We start from the raw sequence: 22626 nt of genomic DNA, 5'->3' as shown, positions 1-22626 counted from the left end.
CCTATACCTCCTTCCTGATGATAGCATGGAAAAGAGCATGGCCTGGGTGATGGGGGTCCTCAATTGATGTTGCTTTTCTGTGAATGTTTCAGTGGTGGGGAGGACTTTACCTGTGATGGAATGGGCTGTATCCACTACTTTTTAAAGGCCTTTCCATTTATGGGCATTGGTGTTTCCATACCAGGCCCTGATGCAACCAATTAGGATGCTCTCCACTACACATCTATAGAAGTTTGTCAAGGTTTTAATTGACACCCTGAATCTTCACAAACTTCTAAGAAAGCAGAGGTGCTGTTGTGCCTTGACTTTGAAAGGTGCTTGACCTCGTTGGTTATGACACATCAAGAGTTTACCTGGGTACGTGTTTTAAATGTTGTGAGGGTGTTTACTTTCACCACTGTCTCACGTAATTCCAAACTCGGGTTGAAAATGTTTTCCTGAATGTAGTCCGTGTTTCTGAGTCATTAGACTGTATACTAGAGGAATTGTTGTATCCTGTTTATCTTGAACAGCCTACAGAGGTATGGCCCAGTCCATCACAGGAAAAGCCCTCCCCACCTGAGTACATTTACAAGGAGTACTGCCACAAGAAAGTTGCATCCATCATCAAAGACCACCACCATCCAGGCCATGCTCTTTTCTTGCTTCTGCCATTGGGAAGAAGGTACAGGAACATTAGGACTTAAATCATCAGGTTATTACCTTTCAAACATCAGGCTTCTCAACTAGCATGGATAACTTCACTCATCTCAATGTTGAACTGATTCCACAATATACGGACTTACTTTCAGGGATTCTATAACTCATATTCTCAGTTTTATCTCTCTACCTGTATCTACCTCTACCTATCTATTATCTATCTTGTATCTGCACAGTTGTTGTCTTTTACACATTGGTTGTTTGTCAGTCTTTGTGTATAGTTTTTCGTAGATTCTGTTATATTTCTGTGCCAGTGACTAATGGTGTTCAGCAGGGTGTTGGAACCGTTTCTTTTTATGTTGTATATCTATGATTTAGATGATGGAATAGGTGGCTTTGTCGCCAAGTTTGCAGATGATACAAAGATTGGTGGAGGGGCAGGTCGTGTTGAGGAAGCAGGTAGGCTGCAGAAGGACTTAGACAGGACTTAGGAGAATGAATGAAATACAATGTTGGAAAATGCATGGTCATGCACTTCAGTAGAAGAAATAAATGTGCAGACTATTTTCTAACTTGGGAGAAAATATAAATATCTGAAATGCAAAGGGACTTAGCAGTCATTGTGCAGACCACCCTAAAAGTTAACTTGTAGGTAGAGTCGGTGGTGAGGAAGGCAAATCCAGTAATAGCATTCTTTTCAAGAGGCCTAGAATACAAGAGTAGGGAAGTGATGCTGTGACTTTATAAGGCACTGGTGAGGCCTCACCTTGAGTATTGTGAACAGTTTTGGGCTCATTATCTAAGAAAAGATGTACTGGCATTGGAGAGGGTTCAGAGGCGGTTCACAAGGGCGATTCTGGGAATGAAAGGCTTATCATATGAGGAATATTGAGGGCTCTGGGCCTGTACTCACTGGAATTTAGAATGGGGTAAGTGGATCTCATTGAAATCTTGAATGTTGAGAGGCCTAGACAGAGTAGATGTGAAAAGGATGTTTCCCATGCTGGGGGAGTCTAGGACAAGAGAGCACAGCCTCAGGAGAGAGGGGTGTCCATTTAAAATAGAGATGTGGACAATTTCTTTTAGCCAGAGGGTGGTGAATTGTAGAATTGGTTATCACAGGCAGCTGTGGAGCCCAGGTCATTGGGTGTATTTAAAGTGGAGATTGATCGGTTCTTGATTGACCACAACATCAAAGGTTATGGTGAGAAGGCTGGGGAGTGGGGCTAAGGAGGGGAAAAAATGATCAGCCATAATTGAATGGCGGAGCAGACTTGATGGGCCAAATGGCCTAATTCTGTTCCTATGTCTTGTGGCCTACTGAATGCCTGCAAGAAAGGGTAGCATTTGGGTACGTGCTTCGATAATAACTTTATCTTGAACATTGAACTTTGTCCAGATTGCTTTTAATTTTAGACACCTGGGTTAAATATCCCCTCATCTTCCTCCATTCAAAAAAATATCAACCCTATCATAGTGGACTTACTTTGTCTGTATTTCTCTCGACAGATATTACTGCAATGTTTGTGACTGTGTTGTGAAGGACTCCATCAATTTCCTGGATCATATAAATGGCAAAAAACGTAAGTATCCAGAATGGATAGCAAGTGGCAGGGATGCATACAAAACTGTGAGATGCTGTTCAGTATAACCTGTCCCTTACACGGTTGGACAAAAAATTGTTCAAGATTGTTTATTGTCAGTCCAGTAAACAATTGCAAAGAAGAACTAGATCTGATGCAGCACAAAAAACACAATATGATAAAAAAATACAATATGACAAAAAATATACAATATACAAAAAAACACAATATGATAAAAAAAATAAAAAAAGGATAGCTTATATACAGAGATTGAGTGTAATTACATACATAAAGTGACACTAGGTACAGGAGTGTTTGTGCATAAGGTGACTGACAGGAAATGGTGGTGGGGGATGTGGAGGTGTGGGTCTATGCATGGAGGTATTGATTAGCCTTACTGGTTGGGGAAAGAAACTGTTTTTGAGTCTAGTGGTCCTGGCGTGGATGCAACTAGATTATGTAGTACCTGTAAAAAGTATTCACCACCCCCCCCCCCCCCCAAGAAGTATTCATGTTTTATTGTTTTACAACATTGAATCACAATTGATTTAATTTGGCTTTTTTGACACTGATCAACAGAAAAAGACTTGTGTCAAATTGAAAACGTATTTCTACAAAGTGATCTAAATTAATTCCAAATATAAAACACAAAATAATTGATTACATAAATATTCACTCCCTCCCTTTAATATGACACACTAAATCATCATTGGTGCAACCAATTTGGTTTTAGAAGTCACAAAATTAGTTAAATGGAGATCTGTGTTTGGAGACTTGTGTGCAGTTAAGGTCTGGAAGATCCAGCTGCTGGTGAGTCAGTATCCTGGCAAAAACTGCACCATGCAACACCACAAAAAGGTTATTGAAAAGCATAAGTCAAGAGATGGATACAAGAAAATTTCCAAGTCACTGAATATCCCTTGAAGAAGTTAAGTCAATCATCATGAAATGGAAATAATATGGCACAGCTATGAATCTGTCTAGAGCAGGCTGACCTCAAACTGAATGACTGTGCAAGAAGGGGTCTTGTGAGGAAGGTCACCAAGAGAACTATATCAACTCTGCAGTTACGAGCTTCAGTGGCTGAGATGGGAGAGTTTGCAACAAGGAGGAAAATGCGTTGCACCTGGTTTACACAAACATCCCCGATGCGTACGGGACGGAGCCCCGCCCCCACCTCGGATACTCAGACCACATCTCCGTTATGCTAATCCCAGCATACAGACCGCTCGTCAGGCACTCCAGACCAGTTCAGAAGCAGGTGAAAACCTGGCCAGCAGGAGCCATCTCTGCTCTTCAAGACTGCTTTGAGCACACTGACTGGCACATGTTTGTGGAAGTGGATTAAGAGTAGGAAGGGTTAGCATCTCTGGCGAAGGGCATGTTGTGCCCATTCTGGGGGAGCCCATTCACTTTTGGTCCCCAACAAACACTCAGCTCTCACCTGTGGCTCCAGGTAGCTGTTTGCATGTGATGTTGGCCCTGGTACACCACTTCGACGGGTGAGGGTGAGAGTAGCCAGTTGGCCTCGTACCCTGTTGAGTTAGGGACATGCCTGTCTTGGCATGTGAAGTCAGTTGCAGTGGCTGCACTGATGAGATCCAATGGCCAGGTTTAGCCACTCAGTGGAGCGCGAAAGGTGTGACAAGGCACAGACAAAGTCAAGGTCCTCCAGTCCTGCCAAGGAAGACCCCAGTTTGTGAAGACTACTCATATTCCTGGACCTAGACTTCCGAGGTCCAGAGAGTGGAGCTGCCCCAGTGCAACAGCTTTTACACTTTTAAAACTGCCACACAGCTTTACCTGTCATTGTCAGATATGATAGACAATCACTATGGCTGTATTAGCCCATTGTGAATGTGAGGAACTGTACCCAATATTCCATCTGGGCAACTTGCAGCTTTCCAGACTCAATATCAGATCCTACAATGAATGCTGGAATCTGGAGCAAAAACTGCTGGAGAGTCAGGCAGCATCTATGGAGGGGAAAGTGACAGTTGAAGAAATCCACCTTGACCATCCCTCTGTGCCTCTATCAACTAGAGGTGACTCAATAGAGCTGTACAAGATAATGAGAGGCATAGATCTAGAGGACATCTAAAGACATTTCCCCGAGGTGGAAATGACTAATACGAACCAGAACAAATGAGTGCTTGATGATCAGCACAGTCTCAATGGGCCAACTTTGACTCCATAAGAAGAATGAGATGAAACTTTTTTCGTAACAGGTAGCTATGAACTGGAATCTGCTGTCTGAAAGGACAGTGAAAGGGAATTCAATCATGGCTTTCAAAAGGGAATTTATTGTTCAAAGTTCAAAGTAAATGTATTATCAAAGTACATTTAGGTCACAGTACGCTACCCTGAGATTCATTTTCTTGCTGGCATTCACAGGAAATACAATTGATTAAATGAATAACTGCACAGCAACAATTACAAACAGCCAATGTGCAAATGCGAAAATAAACAAAAAATGGTAGTAATAATAAATAATAAGTAGAATTAGAATTGAATTTATTTAAATCTTACATCCTTCCCACAACGTGAGGGAGTAAAATTTTTTTCGTTATGACTCCGTCGCAATATACAGACATATGAATTTGTAAGTGTAATGGCTTGTAGAAAGAAGCTGTTCTGTAGCCTGTTGGGCCTGGCTTTAATGCGGAGATACAGTTTGCCAGACGGAAGCAGATGAAAGAGTTTATGCTTGGGGTGACTGGTGTCCCCCCAATGATCTTCCAGACCTTCTTTCTGCACCTACTGTTACAAATGTCCTCAACGGAGGGAAGTTTATGTCCACAGATGCGTTGGGCTGTCCATACCACTCTTCCGAGTGATCAAGGTTGGTGTTGATACAGCCTTTCAGTATGTTCTCAATGGTGCCCCTGTAGAAAGTCTTGAGGATTTGGGGGTCCAAGCCAAACTTCTTCGGTTGCCTAATGTGGAAGAGATGCTGTTGTGCTTTTATTACCACCAAGCCGGTGTGTACAGTCCAGGTGAGATCATCAGTGATGTGTATACCGAGGAACTTGAAACTACTGTCCCTCTCAACTGCAGGCCCATTGATGTTGATTGGGGCGAGCCTGTCTCCATTCCTCCAGTAATCCATAATCAGCTGTTTTGTTTTTTGGACATTGAGGAAGAGGTTGTTATCTTGGCACCACTGTGTTGGGGTGTCAACTTCTCTTCTGTAGGTGTCTCATTACCACTAGAAAAAAGCCAGCCAAAGTTATGTCATTTGCGAATTTGATCAGATCGGAGCTGTGTGTGGCAGCACAGTCGTGAGTGTAAAGGGAGTAGAGTCGGTGACTCGGAACACAACCCTGGGTGGTACCTGTGTTGAGGGTCAGAGGCAGAGAGGTGAGGAAGCCTATCCTTACCACCTGTCGGTGATCTGATAGGAAGTCTAGAATCCAGCTGCACAAGGTGTTACGGAGTCCTTAAAAGTGAGTCCATAGGTTGTGGGATCAGTTTAGTTTTAGGTAGTTGAAGTTATTCCTTCTGGTTCACATTGCTCTGTCGCAAGAAAGCAGAATCCATCATTAAGGAGCCCCACCATCCAGGCCATGCTCTCTTCTGGCTGCTGCCATCAGGAAGAAAGTACAGGAGCCTCAGGACCCACACCACCAGGTTCAGGAACAGTTATTGTCACTCAGCTGTCAGGCACATGAACCAGAGGGATAACTTCACTCAACTTCACTTGTTCCATCACTGAACTGGACTCACTTTCAAGGACTCTTCATCTCATATTTGCAGTATTTATTGCTTATTTATTTTTATTATTATTTATTTTCTTTGCATATTGGCTGTTGTCCATCCTGTTGGGCATGGTCTTTCATTGATTCTATTGTTTCCTGTACTTAGTGTGATTGCCTTTAAAAAAAGAATCACGGGTTTGTGTATGATGACATCAATGTACTTTAATAGTAACTTTTCTTTGAACTTTGAACCTAACATACTGAAAAACAAATTGCAAGTCTTTCGGAAAGGATCTGGGAAATGATATTGACTGGATTCCTCTTAACGCGAAGCCAGCGTGAGACCAATGGGCCAATGGACATCCTGCTGCCTTATAATCACTTTATGATTCACATTGTGGAGTCGACTCTAGTGAGTTGCTGTGCTGTATTTATCTGACTTTAAATGAAGCAGTTCATCCCTGCATGCAGCAAGACCCAGGCACGGCTGGTGAGTAATATTAATGGTAGAATAGGCTAGGAAATGATCGTCTACAAACCAGCAGGAACTTCGTTTTGTTTAGCTGTATACATGTGACAATAAACTTGAAGTTGAGGAGTTAATGATTCTTGAGTTTGAGGTTGGTGGGGGTTGAATTATCTTTTGTGAAATAGTTACAAAACTAGAAAAGTGTCCAAACCTCGAGTTTAGAAAGTGAGCGATATGAGGTGGCACGGTACTGCAGTGATTAGCATAACGCTTTACAGTGCTGGTGATCGGGGTTCAATTCCCACTGCTTGTTAGTAAGAGCTTCGTACATTCTCTTCATCTGTCCAGCAATCTATTTGACCCCTTACCATCTGGCAGGAGGTACCAAAGCATTAGGACAAGAACTGTTAGGATGGGAAATAGCTTCTTCTCCCAAGGTCGTAGCCCTATTGAACACCTGTCTATCACCCAGGTCTCATCACACGTTAAGTGCTAATAGAGTTGTAGTATACTACATTACAGAAAAAGGCCTTTCGGCCCATGTATTAATCTGCCTAGTCCCATCGCCCTGCACCTGGACCATAGCCCTCCATTCTTCTCCCATCCATGTACCTAACCAAATTTCTCTTAAATTTTGAAATTGGACCCACATCCACCACTTGGGCGGGCAGCTTGTTCCATTCTCACCACCCTCTGAGTGATTGTAAGGCAGCAGGATGTCCATAGGCCCATTGGTCTCATGCTCCCCTTAAACATTTCACCTTTCACTTTTAATCCTTAATCTCTAGTTCTACTTGGCAACCTCAGTGGAAAAAGCCTGCTTGCACTTACCCTATCTATACCCCTCATAATTTTGTATACCTCTATTTTGAATCTCCCCTCAATCTTCTATATTCTCAGGAATAAGGTCCTGACCGTTCCTCATGATTCTGGTCCTCAGGTACCAACAACATCCTTGTAAATTTTTTCTGCACTCTTTCAATTTTATTTGCATCTTTCCTGTAGAGAGGTGACCAAAGCTGCACACAATACTCCAAATTAGGCTTCACCAACATCTTATACAATTTTAACATAACATCCTAACTCTTATACTCAATACATTGATTTACGAAGGCCACTGTGCCAAGAGCTTTCTTTACGACTCTATTTACCTGTGACGTCACTTTCATACACATATCCTCCTATATACCTTGTTTATTCATTCTGGGATGCAGGCAAGGCAAGGCATTCAGTTACTGTTTGTTCTGAATTGAGAGATTGGCTTTATTTGTCAGATGTATCTCAAAATGATATGTATTGTTTTGTGTCAATGACCAACACAGTCTGCGATGTGCTGTAGGCAGCCTGCAAGTGTCACCATGCTCCCAGAGCCAACCTAGCAAGACAGCAACTTACTAACCTGAACCTTTGGAATGTGGGAGGAAATTTGCTAATGCTACGATTTCAGAATGTGGGAGGAAAGCGGAGCAGCTGGAGGAAGCCCACATTATCATGGGGATAAAACCTTCTGCACAGATTCCTTACAGACAGCAGCAAGAATTGAACCCAGGTCGCTGGCGCTGTAAAGTGTTGTGCTAACTGATACAGTACCGTGCCTCCTGTTAAGATTTTGAATCAAACCGGCCTCTGGTTTGTGGTAGATGAGAATTCTCCCACTAAAGCACCAATGCTAGCCTAATGCCTATAAAATAATTGGAATTTTGAAAGTCAGATTTAGTATAGACAGTAGATTTTCTTTCTAAGAATTTCGGGAACTAGGTATTTTTGCATTCACCATTACTAATAGCCTCATAAGTGATGACTTTATTTAATTAACTGCATTAATAGACCCACTTGGAATTTAAAGTTGTCTGTGCGTTAGTAGTTCAGTCATGCAGCCGTTATATACAATCCGTTATCCCTTGTGTGCTTAGCTTGCTTCCTTTAAGTGCATCAACGCTTTTTGCCTCAATGACTCCATGTGGTAATGAGTTTCTTTCTTGGCCAGAGTGCGGAGAACAGGTTTTCCCCTGAATTCTCTATCGAATTTATTAGTGACTATCAAATATTTATGGTCCTCTTGGTTCTGGTCTGCAAGTGGAAGCATATTCTGTACATTTGCTCTACCCAAGCCCATCATAATCTTGGAGATAATTGGTATTTCCTTTTGCCAAGGGTTTTATAAAAATTCCTATTCACTCCCACCACCACAAACTTAAGGGGAAGGTCATCTAGTCAGAATTCAATTTCCATTCTGGCATCAGCATGCATTTCAGCTCTTAGATGTTTTAAAAAAAAAGGTTTGTAAAATTTATGGAAGAATTAATAAGAGTTCTGAAGACTCTGGGCTCTGATTTATATTCCATTTAATTTTAAATAGAAGAACAAATCTTTGTTCTTCTGTAGTTTTTCTTATAAGTTGACTGAATCTGAGGAAACACTGAAGAAATAGTTTCAATTTGCAAACATTAGTGCTGATGGACAAAGCAGAATCATGTTTATAATTACTGACATACACTCAGTGTCCACTTTGTCTGCTGCTGTAGCCCATCCACTTTAAGGCTTGAGATGATCTGCACACCACTGTTGTGATGTTCATTTGTTATGTGCCATGTAGTATGACATGGGTGATCATGGTCTTTCCATGACCATGACGGCTCTTGGCAAATTTTTCTACAGAAGTAGTTTGCCATTACCTTCTTTTGGACAGTGTCTTTACAAGATGGGTGACCTCAGAGCCTGTCTGCCTGACGTCAGTGGTTGCATAACGAGGACTTAGGATATGCACCAGTATGACCATCCACCACTTACTCCCATGGCTTCATGTGACCCTGATCGGAGGGGGGTGGGGGGAGGCTAAGTAGGTGCTACACCTTGCCCACCTTGGCAGGCTAGCGGAGGGAAGGTGTGTCTTACATCTGCTTTGGTGGAGATGTATCTCCACCCCACCACCCACATTCACAGTAGAACAAAGAAATACAATATAATCAATGAAAATCTACCCACAAATTCTGATAAACAACCAATGTGCAAAAGAAGACAAACTGTGCAAATATAAAAAAAATGTAAATAGTACTTAGGATGAGAGCTGTAGAGTCTTTGAAAGTGAGTCTATAGGCAGTGGAATCAGTTTAGTGTCAGGGTGAGTGAAGTTATCCACACTGGTACAGGAGCCTGATGGCTAAAGGGTAATAAGTGTTGCATTAATATATAGATTTAAAGGGTAATAACTGAGATACTATGGAAAAAACATACCATCCATACAGATAATTCCTTTACAGTAGTACATTGAGCTAGTACAGAGGAACAAGCAATAACAGAATGCAGCGTTAAAGATACAGTGTTTGTGCAGTACCTGATGCAGGGTTTCAGCCCGAAACATTGATAACTTCTTTCCACCCACAGATGTTGTTCGACCTGCTAAGTTCCTCTAGCAGATTGTTTGCTACTCTTGATTCCAGCCTGTGCTGTCTTTTGTGCCTCCATATTTACACAACCTCCCACAAGATTAATCTCTTTCAGTTTCTGTTTTTGTTATTGGCCATCTGTATTGATATTTAGATGCAGCTTAGGCCATTTGACTCATGGAGTGTGCTCCATCATTCAATCAATATACCAAGTGACTTAGTCACAGCTGTCAGATTCTAATGTTTTTAATCCAAGGCTCTTTCAGAAGTCAAGAACAAGGCATAAAACTTATTGCTTCATGATTGTTTTATTAAGTGCTAATAGAACAGAGAGAATTGGAAGTGGATATAGTAAAAGTAGTCTTGGTAGGGGAAGGGAAAAAGAAATAAAGACCAAAAAAAAAAGAATAAAGAAAGTAAGCTTATGTGTTCAGTTCTTTTTATACCATAGATAAGAACCATTTCATTCAAATTCGTAGATAAAAGTTAACCAATCAGAGAGCCCCTTCTCAAATAAGACAACACCGTAGAAGCTTTCAGAAGCATAACAAAGAACTGTAACCACTGGTGGGCACAATGAACAACTGCATATACATACTGTGACTACTAGGAAACATACTAAACAGCTACATGTATATAAGTAGTTATATAAAACATGAGCAAGCATAAATTGTTAAACTGCACTGAAAATAAGTCTAATCCAACACAGCCTTCTTTGTGGTAACAGATTCCACAAGTTCACTGTATTCTGAAGAAATTTCCCCTCATCTCAGTTGCAAAAAGAGATCCCTTTATATTGAGGCCATACGCTCAGATCCTAGACATCTCTATTAAAGGAAATATCCTCTCCACTTCTACTGTATCCAGGCCTTTCAGAATCGGGTAGCTTTCAATGAGATTCTCCCCCCCACCCCCATCCCCACCACAACCTACTGAACTCCAGAGATCTTCCCTGTGCTCCATTTCTGGTTACCAACCGTTTTAATTCCTATCCCCATTCCCATTTCAACATGTCGGTCCTTGGCCTCCTTTTCTGCCACGATGAGGCCACTCTTAGGGTGGAGGAGCAACACCTCATATTTCATCTCAGTAGCCTCCAACTTGATGGCATGAACATCGATTTCTCCAACTTCCGATAATTTTTAACACTTCTCCCTCCCTCTTCAATTCCTAACTCCGACCTCTTACCTCATCACGTCACCTCCCTGTCACCCACCCCTGGTGCCCTTTTCCCTTCACTTTCTCCCTAGGTCGACTCTCCTCTCCCACTGGATTTCTTGTTATCCTGCCCTTGGACTTTTCCACCTATCACCTGCCAGCTTCTCACTTCATTCCCCATCTCCCCCCCAGGTGATAGGTGAGACCAGCTGAGTGGGGGGAGTTGGGTTGGGAGAAGGGATGAAGTAAGAAGCTGGGAGGTGATTGGTGGAAGAGTTGAAGGGCTGAAGGAGGAATCTGATAGGAGGGGAGAGTGGACTACGAGAGCAAGGCAAGTGGGAATAGAACCAGAAGAATGTGATGTGCAGGTGAGGAGAGGAGAGGGTGGCCAGACTGATGTATGGGGAAAGGGAGAAGGGGAGGAGGGAGAGATTACCAGAAGTTAGAGAAATCGGTGTTCATACCATCAGGTTAGAGGCTAGTTGTATCCTAGGGGAATGGGGTTCAGAGGGATAATAAATCAGCCATGATGAATGAAGGAAGAGAATCAGTGGGTTGAGTGGCCTAATTCTATGTCTTCTGGTCAAACGGGTCCTTGTTTTGCTTCCTTTCCCACTGTTCAATGATTTATTTGTTGCGATTGTAAATGATCAAGGTTCGAAGTAAATTTATTATCAAAGTACATACTGTATCTATCACCGTAAACTATCCTGTGATTCATTTTCTTGTGGGCATTTACAGTAAATACAAAGAAACGATAGAATTAATAAAAGATCACACATAGCAAAACAAACAACCAATATTCAAAAGATTTACAAACAGTGCAAATACAAAAAGAAAAGATAAATAGGCAATAAATATGAGAACACGAGTTACAATGTTCTTGAAAATGAGTTGTTTTAAAAATAATGCCAATTTATAGAGGCATTCTCTTATTGCAACAAGTTGGGTAATGATGTTTCTGTTTTGCTTGACAGACCAGAGGAACCTGGGTATGTCCATGAAGGTGGAGCGCTCAACATTGGACCAAGTAAAGAAACGCTTTGAAATCAATAAAAAGAAAATTGAGGAAAAACAAAAGGAGTATGACTTTGAGGAACGCATGAAGGAGCTGCGGGAAGAAGTGAGTTACGGAAGAAGGAATTACGGGCGTTGGGGATAGGAGTGCTTGATTTGGTGTGGATTCGATGTTTGCTCCTAATGTGTTTATATCATGTAGTATTAACAGCATGGAAGCCTGGACAAGCTTCAGAATACAAAGACATCTCTTTAGAACTGAGATGGAATGCTGGAGAAAGTCATCAAGTCAGGCAGCATCTGTGGAAAGGAATAAAGAGATGTTTGAACCAAGACCAAGATTAGAAAGGAAGGAGACAATAGCAAGAATAAGATGGTGGAGGAGAGGGGAAAGAGTCGATGATTCTGTTCCAGCCCCTTCATCAGGACTTCGACTGATTATTCCTTTCCATAGATGCTGTCTGACCTGCTGAGTTTCTCCAGCATTTTGTGTGTGTTACCCTGGATTTCCAGCATCTGCAGAATCTCTTGTGTTTATGTTAGTGATGATAAGGAATTTCTTTAGCTAGAGGGTGGTGAATCTGTGAAAATGATAAAGTAGTGGTGGTTGTGGGTATGGAGGGGTGGGTTGGTGGGTGGAGGTATTGATCAGCCTTACTGTTGGGGAAAGTAACTGTTTTTCAGTCTGGTGGTGCTGGTGTGGATGCTGCATAGCCTCCTCCCTGATGGGAGTGGGACATGAGTAGGGTGGGTGGATCCTTTATGATGCTGCTGGCCCTTTCCAGCGCCTTTCTTTATATACAGTATTGTGCAAGACTTTTGCATAAAATTGTATTTGTCAATGTGGAGCAGAGACTGAATTTGTAAAATCAGGTGGGAACAAACGATGTTGGCAATGGTGAGGGTGGAGTACCATGGGAGGGGTGTAGGGCACGTTGCAAAATGGTAAGGGTGGAGTGCCAGGGGAGGGAGGTTTGTGCGGGTGCAGGCACACCCAACCCTGAGACACCAGGCAGGGTCATCTGATTCCAAACAATTGGTTTATTGATCATTAGAGAAGGTCTCTCTGGTGCTTCCCGTTTCCTTACCTTCCCCTTTTTCCAACCATGATTCCCCTCTCCCTTCCGCCTTCCCACTGTCAGTCCACAATAGAGACTGATATCAAAATCAGGTTTATCACCTCTCACATATGTCATGAAATTTGTCTTTACGGCAGCAGTACAATGCAATACATAACAATAGAGTAAAGAAAAATGTGAATTACAGTAAGTGTGTGTGTATATATATATATATAAAATTAAAATGTATTATGTATATTATATGCAGTATGTAATAGTTAAAGTAGTGCAATGATTAAAATAAGAAAAGTAGTGAGGTAGTGTTTATTGTCCATTCAGAAATCAGATGGTGGTGGGGAAGAAGTTGTTCCTGAATTATTGAGTGTGTGCCTTCACTCTCTGTACCTACTCCCTAATGGTACCAATGAGATCAAGACAGTGACCTAAGGGCTGGGGGCCCTTAATGATGAATGCCACTTTTTTGAGGCATTGCTCCTTGAAAATGTCCTTGATACTTTGGAGGCTAGTGCCCATGATGTAGCTGACTAAGTTCACAATTTTCTGCTGCTGCTTTGAGAAGACTGTGAGTTTTTCAGGAAACAGCAGTGGGAAACTGTAAAACTAATTGAAAAGGACAAAACTGATTACGAGAGTTAGCTGGCAAGTAACATGAAAATGAACAGCAGGGGCATCAGTGAATAAAAAGAGAGTAGATAATGTTAAATGTGCGAGACCTGGAAAGGCAAGCTGGGGAATTAATGGGGAAGAAGGCACTGGAAGGCAATTTGAAACCAATTCTTTACAGCAGTTCTCTCAATGGAGGGCACTGCAGATATCCCAAGTAAGGTTGGGGGTGTTGTGGATAGTGTGGAGGGCTGTCAGAGGTTACAGCGGGACATTGATGGGATGCAAAACTGGGCTGAGAAGTGGCAGATGGACTTCAACCCAGATAAGTGGGAAGTGGTTCATTTTGGTAGGTCAAATTTGAAGACAGAACATTATATTAATAGTTCGACTCTTGGCAGTGTGGAGGATCTGAGAGATCTTGGGTTCCGAGTCCACAGGACACTCAAAGCAACTGTGCAGGTTGATAGTGTTGTAAGAAGGTGTATGGTGTGTTGGCATTCATCAACTGTGGGACTGAGTTCAAGAGCCGTGAGGTAATGTTACAGCGATACAAGACCTTGGTCAGATCCCATTTGGAGTACTATGCTCAGTTCTAGTCACCTCACGACAGGAAGGATGTGGATACTATAGAGAGAGTGCAGAGGAGATTTACAAGGCTATTGCCTGGATTGGAGGGTGCACCTTATGAGAATAGGTTGAGTGAACTTGGCCTTTTCTCCTCGGAGTGACAGAGGATGAGAGGTGACCTGATAGAGGTGTGTAAGATGATGAGGGGCATTGATTGTGTGATAGCCAGAGGCTTTTTCCAGGACTGAATTGGCTAAGATGAGGGGGCATAGTTTTAAGGTGCTTGGAAATAGGTACTGAGGAGATGTTGGGATAAGTTTTTCCACACGAGAGTGGTGGGTGCGAGGAATGCACTGCCGGCAGTGGTACTGGAAGCGGATTCAATAGGGTCTTTTAAGAGCCTCTTAAGCTAGGTACACGGAGCTTAAAAAAATAGAGGACTATGCGCTAGGAAAATTCTAGGCAGTTTCTAGAGTAGGTTACATGGTCGGCACAACATTGTGGGCTGAAGGGCCTATAATGTTATGTAGATTTCTATGTTCTACAACAGTGGGCTAGTTTCAAATAGAAGGGTAGAACTTTAACAATCCCTTTTGCATGGGGTATTGGAAAAAGTTCTGAGTGAGCAGTCTGAATAACTGCTAACGTGACCCTGTTATCTAAGATGGGTAGGAAGCAAAAAAACACAAAACTACTGGACTTTCAGATTAACATCTGTGGTTGGGATGATGCTGGAGTCAAGGAAGACATAGTCATTTACAGAGCTTAATGTGTTAAACTATGCTAACATGGGAGGGATGAACAGGAGACATGGTAACCTTGTGCTTAGTGTAACACTTCACAGTGCCAGCACCCTGGATTCAATTCCCACCACCTTGTACATCTCCATTGTGGCCATATGGGTTTTCTCCCACATTCTAAGGACGTATCAGTTAGTAGGTTAATTGGTCACAGGTTAATTGGGTGGTGTTTGGTTGTTGGGCCAGTTTGGTTACTGTGCTGCACCTCTAAGTAAGGAGTGCAACTCATGATAAAAAGAAAAATGGAGGTCCTCTCAGGTTTACGAATGCCCGGCATACAGCTGTAAATGCAAGTATTTAGGAAATCGGTGGAGTGGGATTTTCAGGATAGTTGTGGGGCTTTTGGCACATTCTGCTGTGTGGGATATTGGATCATGGCCGCATTTCTGACTTGCAAACTTGCAAAGAATTCTTAGAAATGGAAGCCAGCCATAACTTGGAGAGGGCCTGTAATCCTCTTGATAGGTACCCATGCACTGTGACAAACCTCCACTTTTCATCATTGGCATGCAATGATTGCATTGTGAGTCAGTGACAATCTGCACCGCGTTTACTTGGAGACTCTACTTCAATCCACAATCCCTGTCAGAATCATGTTTAACATTACTGAAATATGTCATTCTCTGCCACATGTTGCTATTACAGCTTTGGGTATTCTGAGGTTCGGAGTTCAATTCTGGTGCCGTCTGTAAGGAGTTTGTATGTTCTGCCTGTGAACCATGTGGGTGTCCTCTGAGTGATCCAGTTTTCTCCCACAGTCCAAAGACATACTGGTTAATAGCTCTTAGTAAATTGTCCCGCGATTCAGCTAGTGTTAAACTGGTGGGTTGCTAGGTGTGTGTCTTGTTGGGCTGGGGTGGCCTGTTCTGCACTGCATCTCTAAATAAAAATAAAAAAATTATATGAAATCTGTTCTTTTGCAGCAGCAGTACAGTGCAGTAAATAAAAAACCTATAACTTACGATAAGCAATATAGACAATTCAGTAAGTAGTGCAAAGAGAGAGTAAAATAGTGATGTAGTGTTCATGGGTTGCTTCATTGTCCATTCAGAAAACTGATGGTGGTGGGGAAGAAGCTGTTCCTAGTAGTTTGAGTTTGTGTCTTGAGGTTGTTTTTTTTATCACTCGAATAACAAGGGCATTTTACACCATCCTTTGCAGATTCCTGTTTCAAATTGTGTATTATCCTGCTTTAGAAATGTATTACCATTTCTTTACATCACAGATTTTTAAATTGAGGAATTCACTCCCCTACAGTCCTGTGGACCACTTTCACCAGAGCATTGGAGTCCATAGAAATAGGAACAGAATTAGGCCGTTCAGCCCATCAAGTCTGCTCCGCCATTTCATCATGGCTGATCCATTTCCCTCTCAACCCATTTTCCTGCCTTCTCCCCGTAACCTTTCACGCCCTGGCTAACTAAGAACCTATCAACCCCTGCCTTAAATGTACCCAGTGACCTGGCTTCCACAGATTCACCATCCCCTTGCTAAAAAAGTTCCTCTTTATCTCTGTTCTAAATGGACATCCCTCTATTTTGAGGCTGTGCCCACTGGTCATTCAAGAAGGTAGCTTGCCATCACTTGAATGAAATAATCCTGCCACCGATTATACGGAAGTTCTGAGGGCGACATGGTGGCATACCAGTAAGTACCAGTGATCTTGTGATCATGATCGGTGTTCTCGGTAAAGAAGGTTTAACGTACAAGGAACGTCTGATGGCTCTGGGCCTGTACTTGCTGAAGTTTAGAAGAATGGGGGGGGGGGGGATCTCATTGAAACCTATTGAATATTGAAAGGCCTAGAAAGAGTGGATGTGGAGAGGATATTTCCTATAGTGGTGGGGGGTGGGGGTCTAGGACTAGGAGGGAAAGAAACAGAATATCAGGATTTCCCTTTAGAATAGAGATGAGGAATTTCTTTAGCCAGAGGGTGGTGTGAATCTATGGAATTCATTGCCATAGGTGGCTGTGGAGCCAAATCTGTGTATATACTTAAGGCAGAGGCTGATAGCTTCTTGATCATTCAGGGTGTCAAAGGTTCTGGGGAGAAGGCAGGAGAATGGGGTGCAGAGGGATAATAACTCAACCATGATGGGCTGAATGGCCTAATTCTGCTCAATGCCTAATTCTATGTATATGTTCTTAAGGAGTTTTTACGTTCTTCCCGTGAGCACCTGGATTTCATCTGGATGCTGTGGTTTCTTCCTGTATGCTACAGATATATGTGTTAGTGTGTTAGTGAGCTGCGGGCAAGCTGTATCGGCGCCAGAAGCAGAGTGACATTTGGGGGGAGGGGCTGCCTCTAGCACATCCTCAGACTGTCTTCGTCGATGATGCAAATGACTCATTTCGCTCTGTTTTGATGATTAGATGTACCTGTGACAAATAAAGCTAATCTTTAAATTTCAAACTGTAAATGGGTGAGGAAAAAATGTACAAACATTGCTGCAGAAAAGCTGGATTAATGTGTCCAAATGGAGAATCCCCGAATATGAATCTGAATCAGATTTATTATATGTCCTGATTTTTGTTGTTTTACGGCAGTAGTACATGGCAATTCCTAATAAAAATTATAAGTTATAATAAGAAACAAAAACATTAAATAAGTAGAAATATGTAACATATAGTAGAAATATATACGATTAAATATGTAAATATTCCCAGTGAAGCAGTTACTTTTCTTTCTCATTTCTGTTTACCTATTCTATATTTCCAGCCGAATTTATTCCAGACTTGTGGAATTTTGCCTTCGTTTTTTTAAAATCCACTGCAAGTTTATCCTTGCAGGAACATAAGCTAGGCGTCAAATGCAAGGCAGCCACTAATAAACCCAACAGGGAATTCAGGAGGAATCTTTTTACCCAGAGCAGTGAATCAGTGGGACTCATTCCCTCAGGAACTGTTTGAGACAATTGGTTGAAATGCTTTTAAAGAAAAAAAATCTGAATAATTATGATGGAGATAGGAATCGAGAGATACTCGTATGGGAAGAGAGGAGACTTGTGCAGTGCAATTTCATTGTGAATCTTTAGCCTGAGTTCCTCTGAACTATATTCTTTTCAGTCTCTAATAGACAAACTCCATTCACTCCCTGGCACCAGTTCTGTACCAAGGGTTTGGGTTCAAGAGTACTATGTGCAACACTACATCAATGAGTGAACTCTGACATCTGAGGTTCAAAAGTACCAAATAAAATTTATTGTCAAAGTACGTACAGTATATATCACCTCTGAGTTTTATTTTCTGGCAAGATTCACAACAGGGTCGATGTAAAACCACAGAAGATGGACAAACAACTAATGTACAAAAAGACAAACTGTTCCAATACAAAAAGAAAAAAAGACAAGATATTAATGATAAATAAGCAATAAATATCAAGAACATGAGATGAAGAGCCCTTGAAAATGAGCACATGGGTTGCGGTAACAGTTCAGTGATGGAGTGAGTGAGGTTGAGTGAAGTTATCCCCGCTGGTTCAGGAGCCTGATGTTTGAGGGGTAATAATTGTTCCTGAACCTGGTGGTGAGTCCTGAGACTCCTGTGCCTTCTTCCTGATAGCAGCAGCAAGAAGAGAGCATGGCCTGAGTGGTGGGGGTCCTTGATGGATGCAGCTTTCCTGTGCTCCTTGTAAGTGTGTTCAATGGTGCTCTGAATTTATTTGGCACTGATGTTTAAGTTCAAGTTTAATTGTCATTGAACTGGACATTAATACCCATGAATGCAGCCAAATGAAACAGCTTTACTCCAGGGCCAAGGTGCAAAGCATATTTGCAACACACACACAGCACAGGCGCATATAGCATGCATAAGATAGTAAGCTCATATCAGTAAAATACAGTCACACAAAAATATAGTCCAAACCCTTAGTCCATGACAGCAGTCTGCTTGACTTCTGCTGAGTGAACACTGGAGGAGGGCAGCACAGACTCCGACATGTCTCTTGTGGGCAACTATAAACAGGTGATACCATGGCTTGAGGCCTAGTCTTCGTTGTACCCGAGGCCACACAGCTCCTCCCACTGTTGGCCACTGCCGCCGGCCAATAAATCAGTGAATCAGACTTGCAGCATTCCATATTAACAATGTCCAACAGGGTTTTGTGATCACAAGAAAAGGGACTAAGACAATCACTCGCTGTTAGAGTGCACAGCACCTTTGCACACTAATGCTTCTCTGAAGTGGGCAGTAGCACGTTCCACACAAAGTCCAGTTCCTTCAGTTCCTCCACCCACTGATAGGGTTGACCTGCATTACATTAAGTGCTTAATGTCTAGCAGGTTCTTGCGTTTGTAAAAAAAAATGTTTACTACAAAAGACCAAGACGTCTGGTTGATCCCACAGAAGCTGCTGTGATTGTCTCAGTAAAGACAAAAACATTTTTTATTTCATTTGTCATCTCAGTTGGAGGCTTTGATTATCTATTAAATCCTTAAGGTTGTCATAGCCATGGGTGGGGGTGGGGATAAGCTCCCACTACCTATCGAATGCTCCCAATGGCATGTGTCTCAAATAGCCTCTGAGAACCCAGTTCAGTTCTTGGCCTTCACGTGTGGCTTAGCTACTAACAGTTTCTACTGACAGGAGAAGGGACAAAAGAGGGTTACTGGTGCCTTAAAATCAGTCGCTTTGGGCAGATTGGGGAAGTCAGCCGTGGTTGGCAGCTCACCTAGGAGAAGGAAAACTCTGATCTCAAGCTTCTGCTAGATTGCGGCTATACCCACTCATGGGGAAGTCTTTGGGAGTAAACTCCAAGGGAAAAATCCAGAACTGAAGTCTCTAAGGCAGTCCTATGTTGAGTTCACTCTGACTGGCAACTCTTCAAATGCTGAAAGGCATCAGTCTCTGCCTTTCCTTTGGATTCATCAGCTGTGTGGAGAGGGGAGCTTGCTGCATGGGCTTGCTCTCCATATCATACTGCCCTGGCTTGCATATAATATAGACAGTTAGGACGCAACATCCATTGTCACCCATGACCAGTGGAAGGCCTCATAAAAGCTATTGAATCAACCCAGGCTATGGCACTGGCATAGTACAGACCGTGAGATGGTCCTCCATTTAACATGGTATACTGCAGTCAATAAATATAGAATAGTGAAGGCCCTTCAGCCCATGATCTTGTGCCGACCATTTCACCAGCTGCAAGATCAATCTAACCCTTATCTCCCACATAACCCTCCATTTCATCTGTGTGCCTATCTAAGAGTCGCTTAAATGTCTCTAATGTATCTACCGCTACCACACATCCACCAGTGTTTTTAAAAAATATTACCTCTGACATCCACCCTATACTTTGCTCTAATCACCTTAACATTGCTGCCCCGGTATTAGCCATTTCCACCCTGGGAAAATGTCTCTGGCTGACCACTCGATCTATGCCTCTTGTCACCTCATCCTCTTCGCTCCAAAAAGAAAATTATTAGCTCTCTCATCCTGTCCTCAAAAAATATGCTCTCTTATCCAGGCAGCATCCTGATAAATCTCCTCTGCACTCTCTCTAAAGCTTCCACATATTTCCTATAATGAGGTAACCAGAACTGAACACAATATTCCAAATGTGGTCTAACCAGGATTTTAATATCTCCTCCTGTGTCCTTAATGTCAAAATTTTATTTAATTCTGCTCCGGTGAATGGGGGATATTACATTAAAGGAACTAAACTCAGTAGTCACCTGTACCCAATAAAGTGTATGTTCTTGGTTTCTGCTGCTGTAGTAAATGCAGTTCAAGGTTTGACATGTTTGAACATCCATTCAGAGATGTTCTTCTGCATACCTGTTGCCTTTCTGTCAGCTTGAACCAGTCTGGCCATTCTCCTCTGAGCTCTCTTATTAACAAAATGTTTTCCCCCACAGAAGTGTTTTTTTTAAACACCATTCTCTGTAAACACTAAAGACTGTTGTGTGTAAAAATCCCATAAGATCAGCAGTTTCTGAGATACTCAAACCACCCTGTCTGGCACCAACAATTATTCCACAGCCAGTCACTTGGATCACATTTGTTCCCCATTCTGATGTTTGGTCTGAACATGACTGAATGATTTTATGCATTGGGTTGCTGCCACATGGTTGGCTGATTAGATATTCCAGATTATTTAATGTCATTTCCAGTACACAAGTGTAAAGAGAACAAAATAAGTGTCACTCCTGATAACACAATACAGTAATTAAAAAACACAATAAATATAAATACGTAAGATAACTTGTGTATGTAGATTTGGTGTATGTCCATAAAGTGACGTTAGGCACAGGAGTGTCTGTACATAAGGTGAGTCTGACAGGAAATGACAAAAAGTAGTGGGTTAGTGGGAAGAGGAGGTGATCAGCCTTGCTACTGCTTTTGAGTCTGGTGGTCTAGGCATGGATGCCACATAACCTCCTCCTTGATGGGAGTGTGACATGAGCAGGGTGGATGCTATTTTACATGATGTTACTGGCCTTTCTCTGGTACCTTTCTGTATTTGCATTCACGAGTGGGTGTACAGGTATACCTAATAAAGTGGCAACTAAGTGTTTTCTGTTGTTACAGGAAGAAAAAGCAAAGGCATATAGGAAGGAGAAACTGAAGGAGAAGAAACGAAAAGCAGAAGAAGAGCTGACGTTCGAGGAGGATGATGAGATGGCAGCGGTGATGGGATTCTCCGGCTTTGGATCATCGAAGAAGAGCAGCTGACCGAGCCACCACTTGGACATCGGACATCCTTTCTGTGACTTTCCTCCTCCCTTTCTTTCTCTCCCTTGCCTCCTTAGTCCCATTTAAAATGGTGTTGCGTGTAGTGTGAATGAAGGTGTTTATTAATAAAGGATTTTTTAAAAAAAGAAAAGTTATCCCTTCCTCAGCCTTTCAATGAAAGATGCTTTTGGATTCAGTCACTTAGTTTTATTCACAAGCAGGGGGAGATCTTTCTGTCTCTTTGAACATTCAGTTAGATCCCGGCTGACCTGGAGGTTTTTCCCTTTGTGCTAAAGTACTGTAGTTTGCAATGGTTTCCCCAGCTTTCCCCATTCTCCTTCTCCTAAGTGAGATGGTGACCAGAGGGCAATGAATCTGTGGAATTCATTGCCACAGACCGCCAAGTCCTTGGGTATATTTAAAACGGAGATTGATATGTTCCTGATTAGTCAGGGCATCAAAGGTTATGGGGAGAAGGAGAATGGAGTTGAGACGGATAATTAGATCAGTCATGATGGAATTGTGAAAAAGACTCAATGGCCTAATTCTGCTCCTAACAGTCTGGTAACTGTTGCCTACAGGGAAGGAACCCTCTGGTTCAATTTCTGCCTCATACCAGGATTGGTGATCAAAATCAGCACAAGTTTGGGGTTGTTACAATTGGCTCTGCTTCTTTTGTGAAAGAGGATGCTGGACGGCAGATTCCAATGAATACTTATTAAGTAGCATTTTTTGCTTAAGTTGTCCAAAGTATTAGAAGCAGCTGTGATGGCCCTGTCGTCATCTTAAGTCCATCACCCCTACTGGGGCATAGGTCGCTGACATCAGCTTGCCAGATTCCTCTACCCTGAGCCTGTGGCTTCTGCTTTCATCATGACTTCATATGTCTTCTGGGCAGTCTCCCAGGGATGAGGTCTTCAGAGCTTCTGTTGGTGTTTCTGTAGCTGTGGGT

At 42.3% G+C, this 22626-nt stretch overlaps 1 protein-coding gene across 2 annotated transcripts in view; it reads left to right on the top strand.

Annotated features, from left to right (window-relative positions):
• zmat2 (zinc finger, matrin-type 2) overlaps positions 1 to 21825 on the top strand; it is a 51254-nt gene extending 29429 nt beyond the window's left edge. For both annotated transcript variants that reach the window (XM_073067418.1, XM_073067419.1), the window contains exons 4-6: positions 2149 to 2222; positions 11911 to 12056; positions 21531 to 21825. In XM_073067418.1, coding sequence (XP_072923519.1) covers positions 2149 to 2222; positions 11911 to 12056; positions 21531 to 21674 — 364 coding nt within the window. In that variant the 3' untranslated portion in view covers positions 21675 to 21825. The remainder of the gene's footprint in view (positions 1 to 2148; positions 2223 to 11910; positions 12057 to 21530) is intronic.
• The last annotated feature ends 801 nt before the right edge of the window (positions 21826 to 22626 follow it).

The sequence above is a fragment of the Hemitrygon akajei genome, chromosome 15, assembly GCF_048418815.1.
Source record: "Hemitrygon akajei chromosome 15, sHemAka1.3, whole genome shotgun sequence".
In the NCBI taxonomy this organism is placed as follows: Eukaryota; Metazoa; Chordata; class Chondrichthyes; order Myliobatiformes; family Dasyatidae; genus Hemitrygon; species Hemitrygon akajei.
The sequence above is the reverse complement of the archived record's forward strand: the minus strand, read 5'-3'. Positions and strand labels throughout refer to the sequence as shown.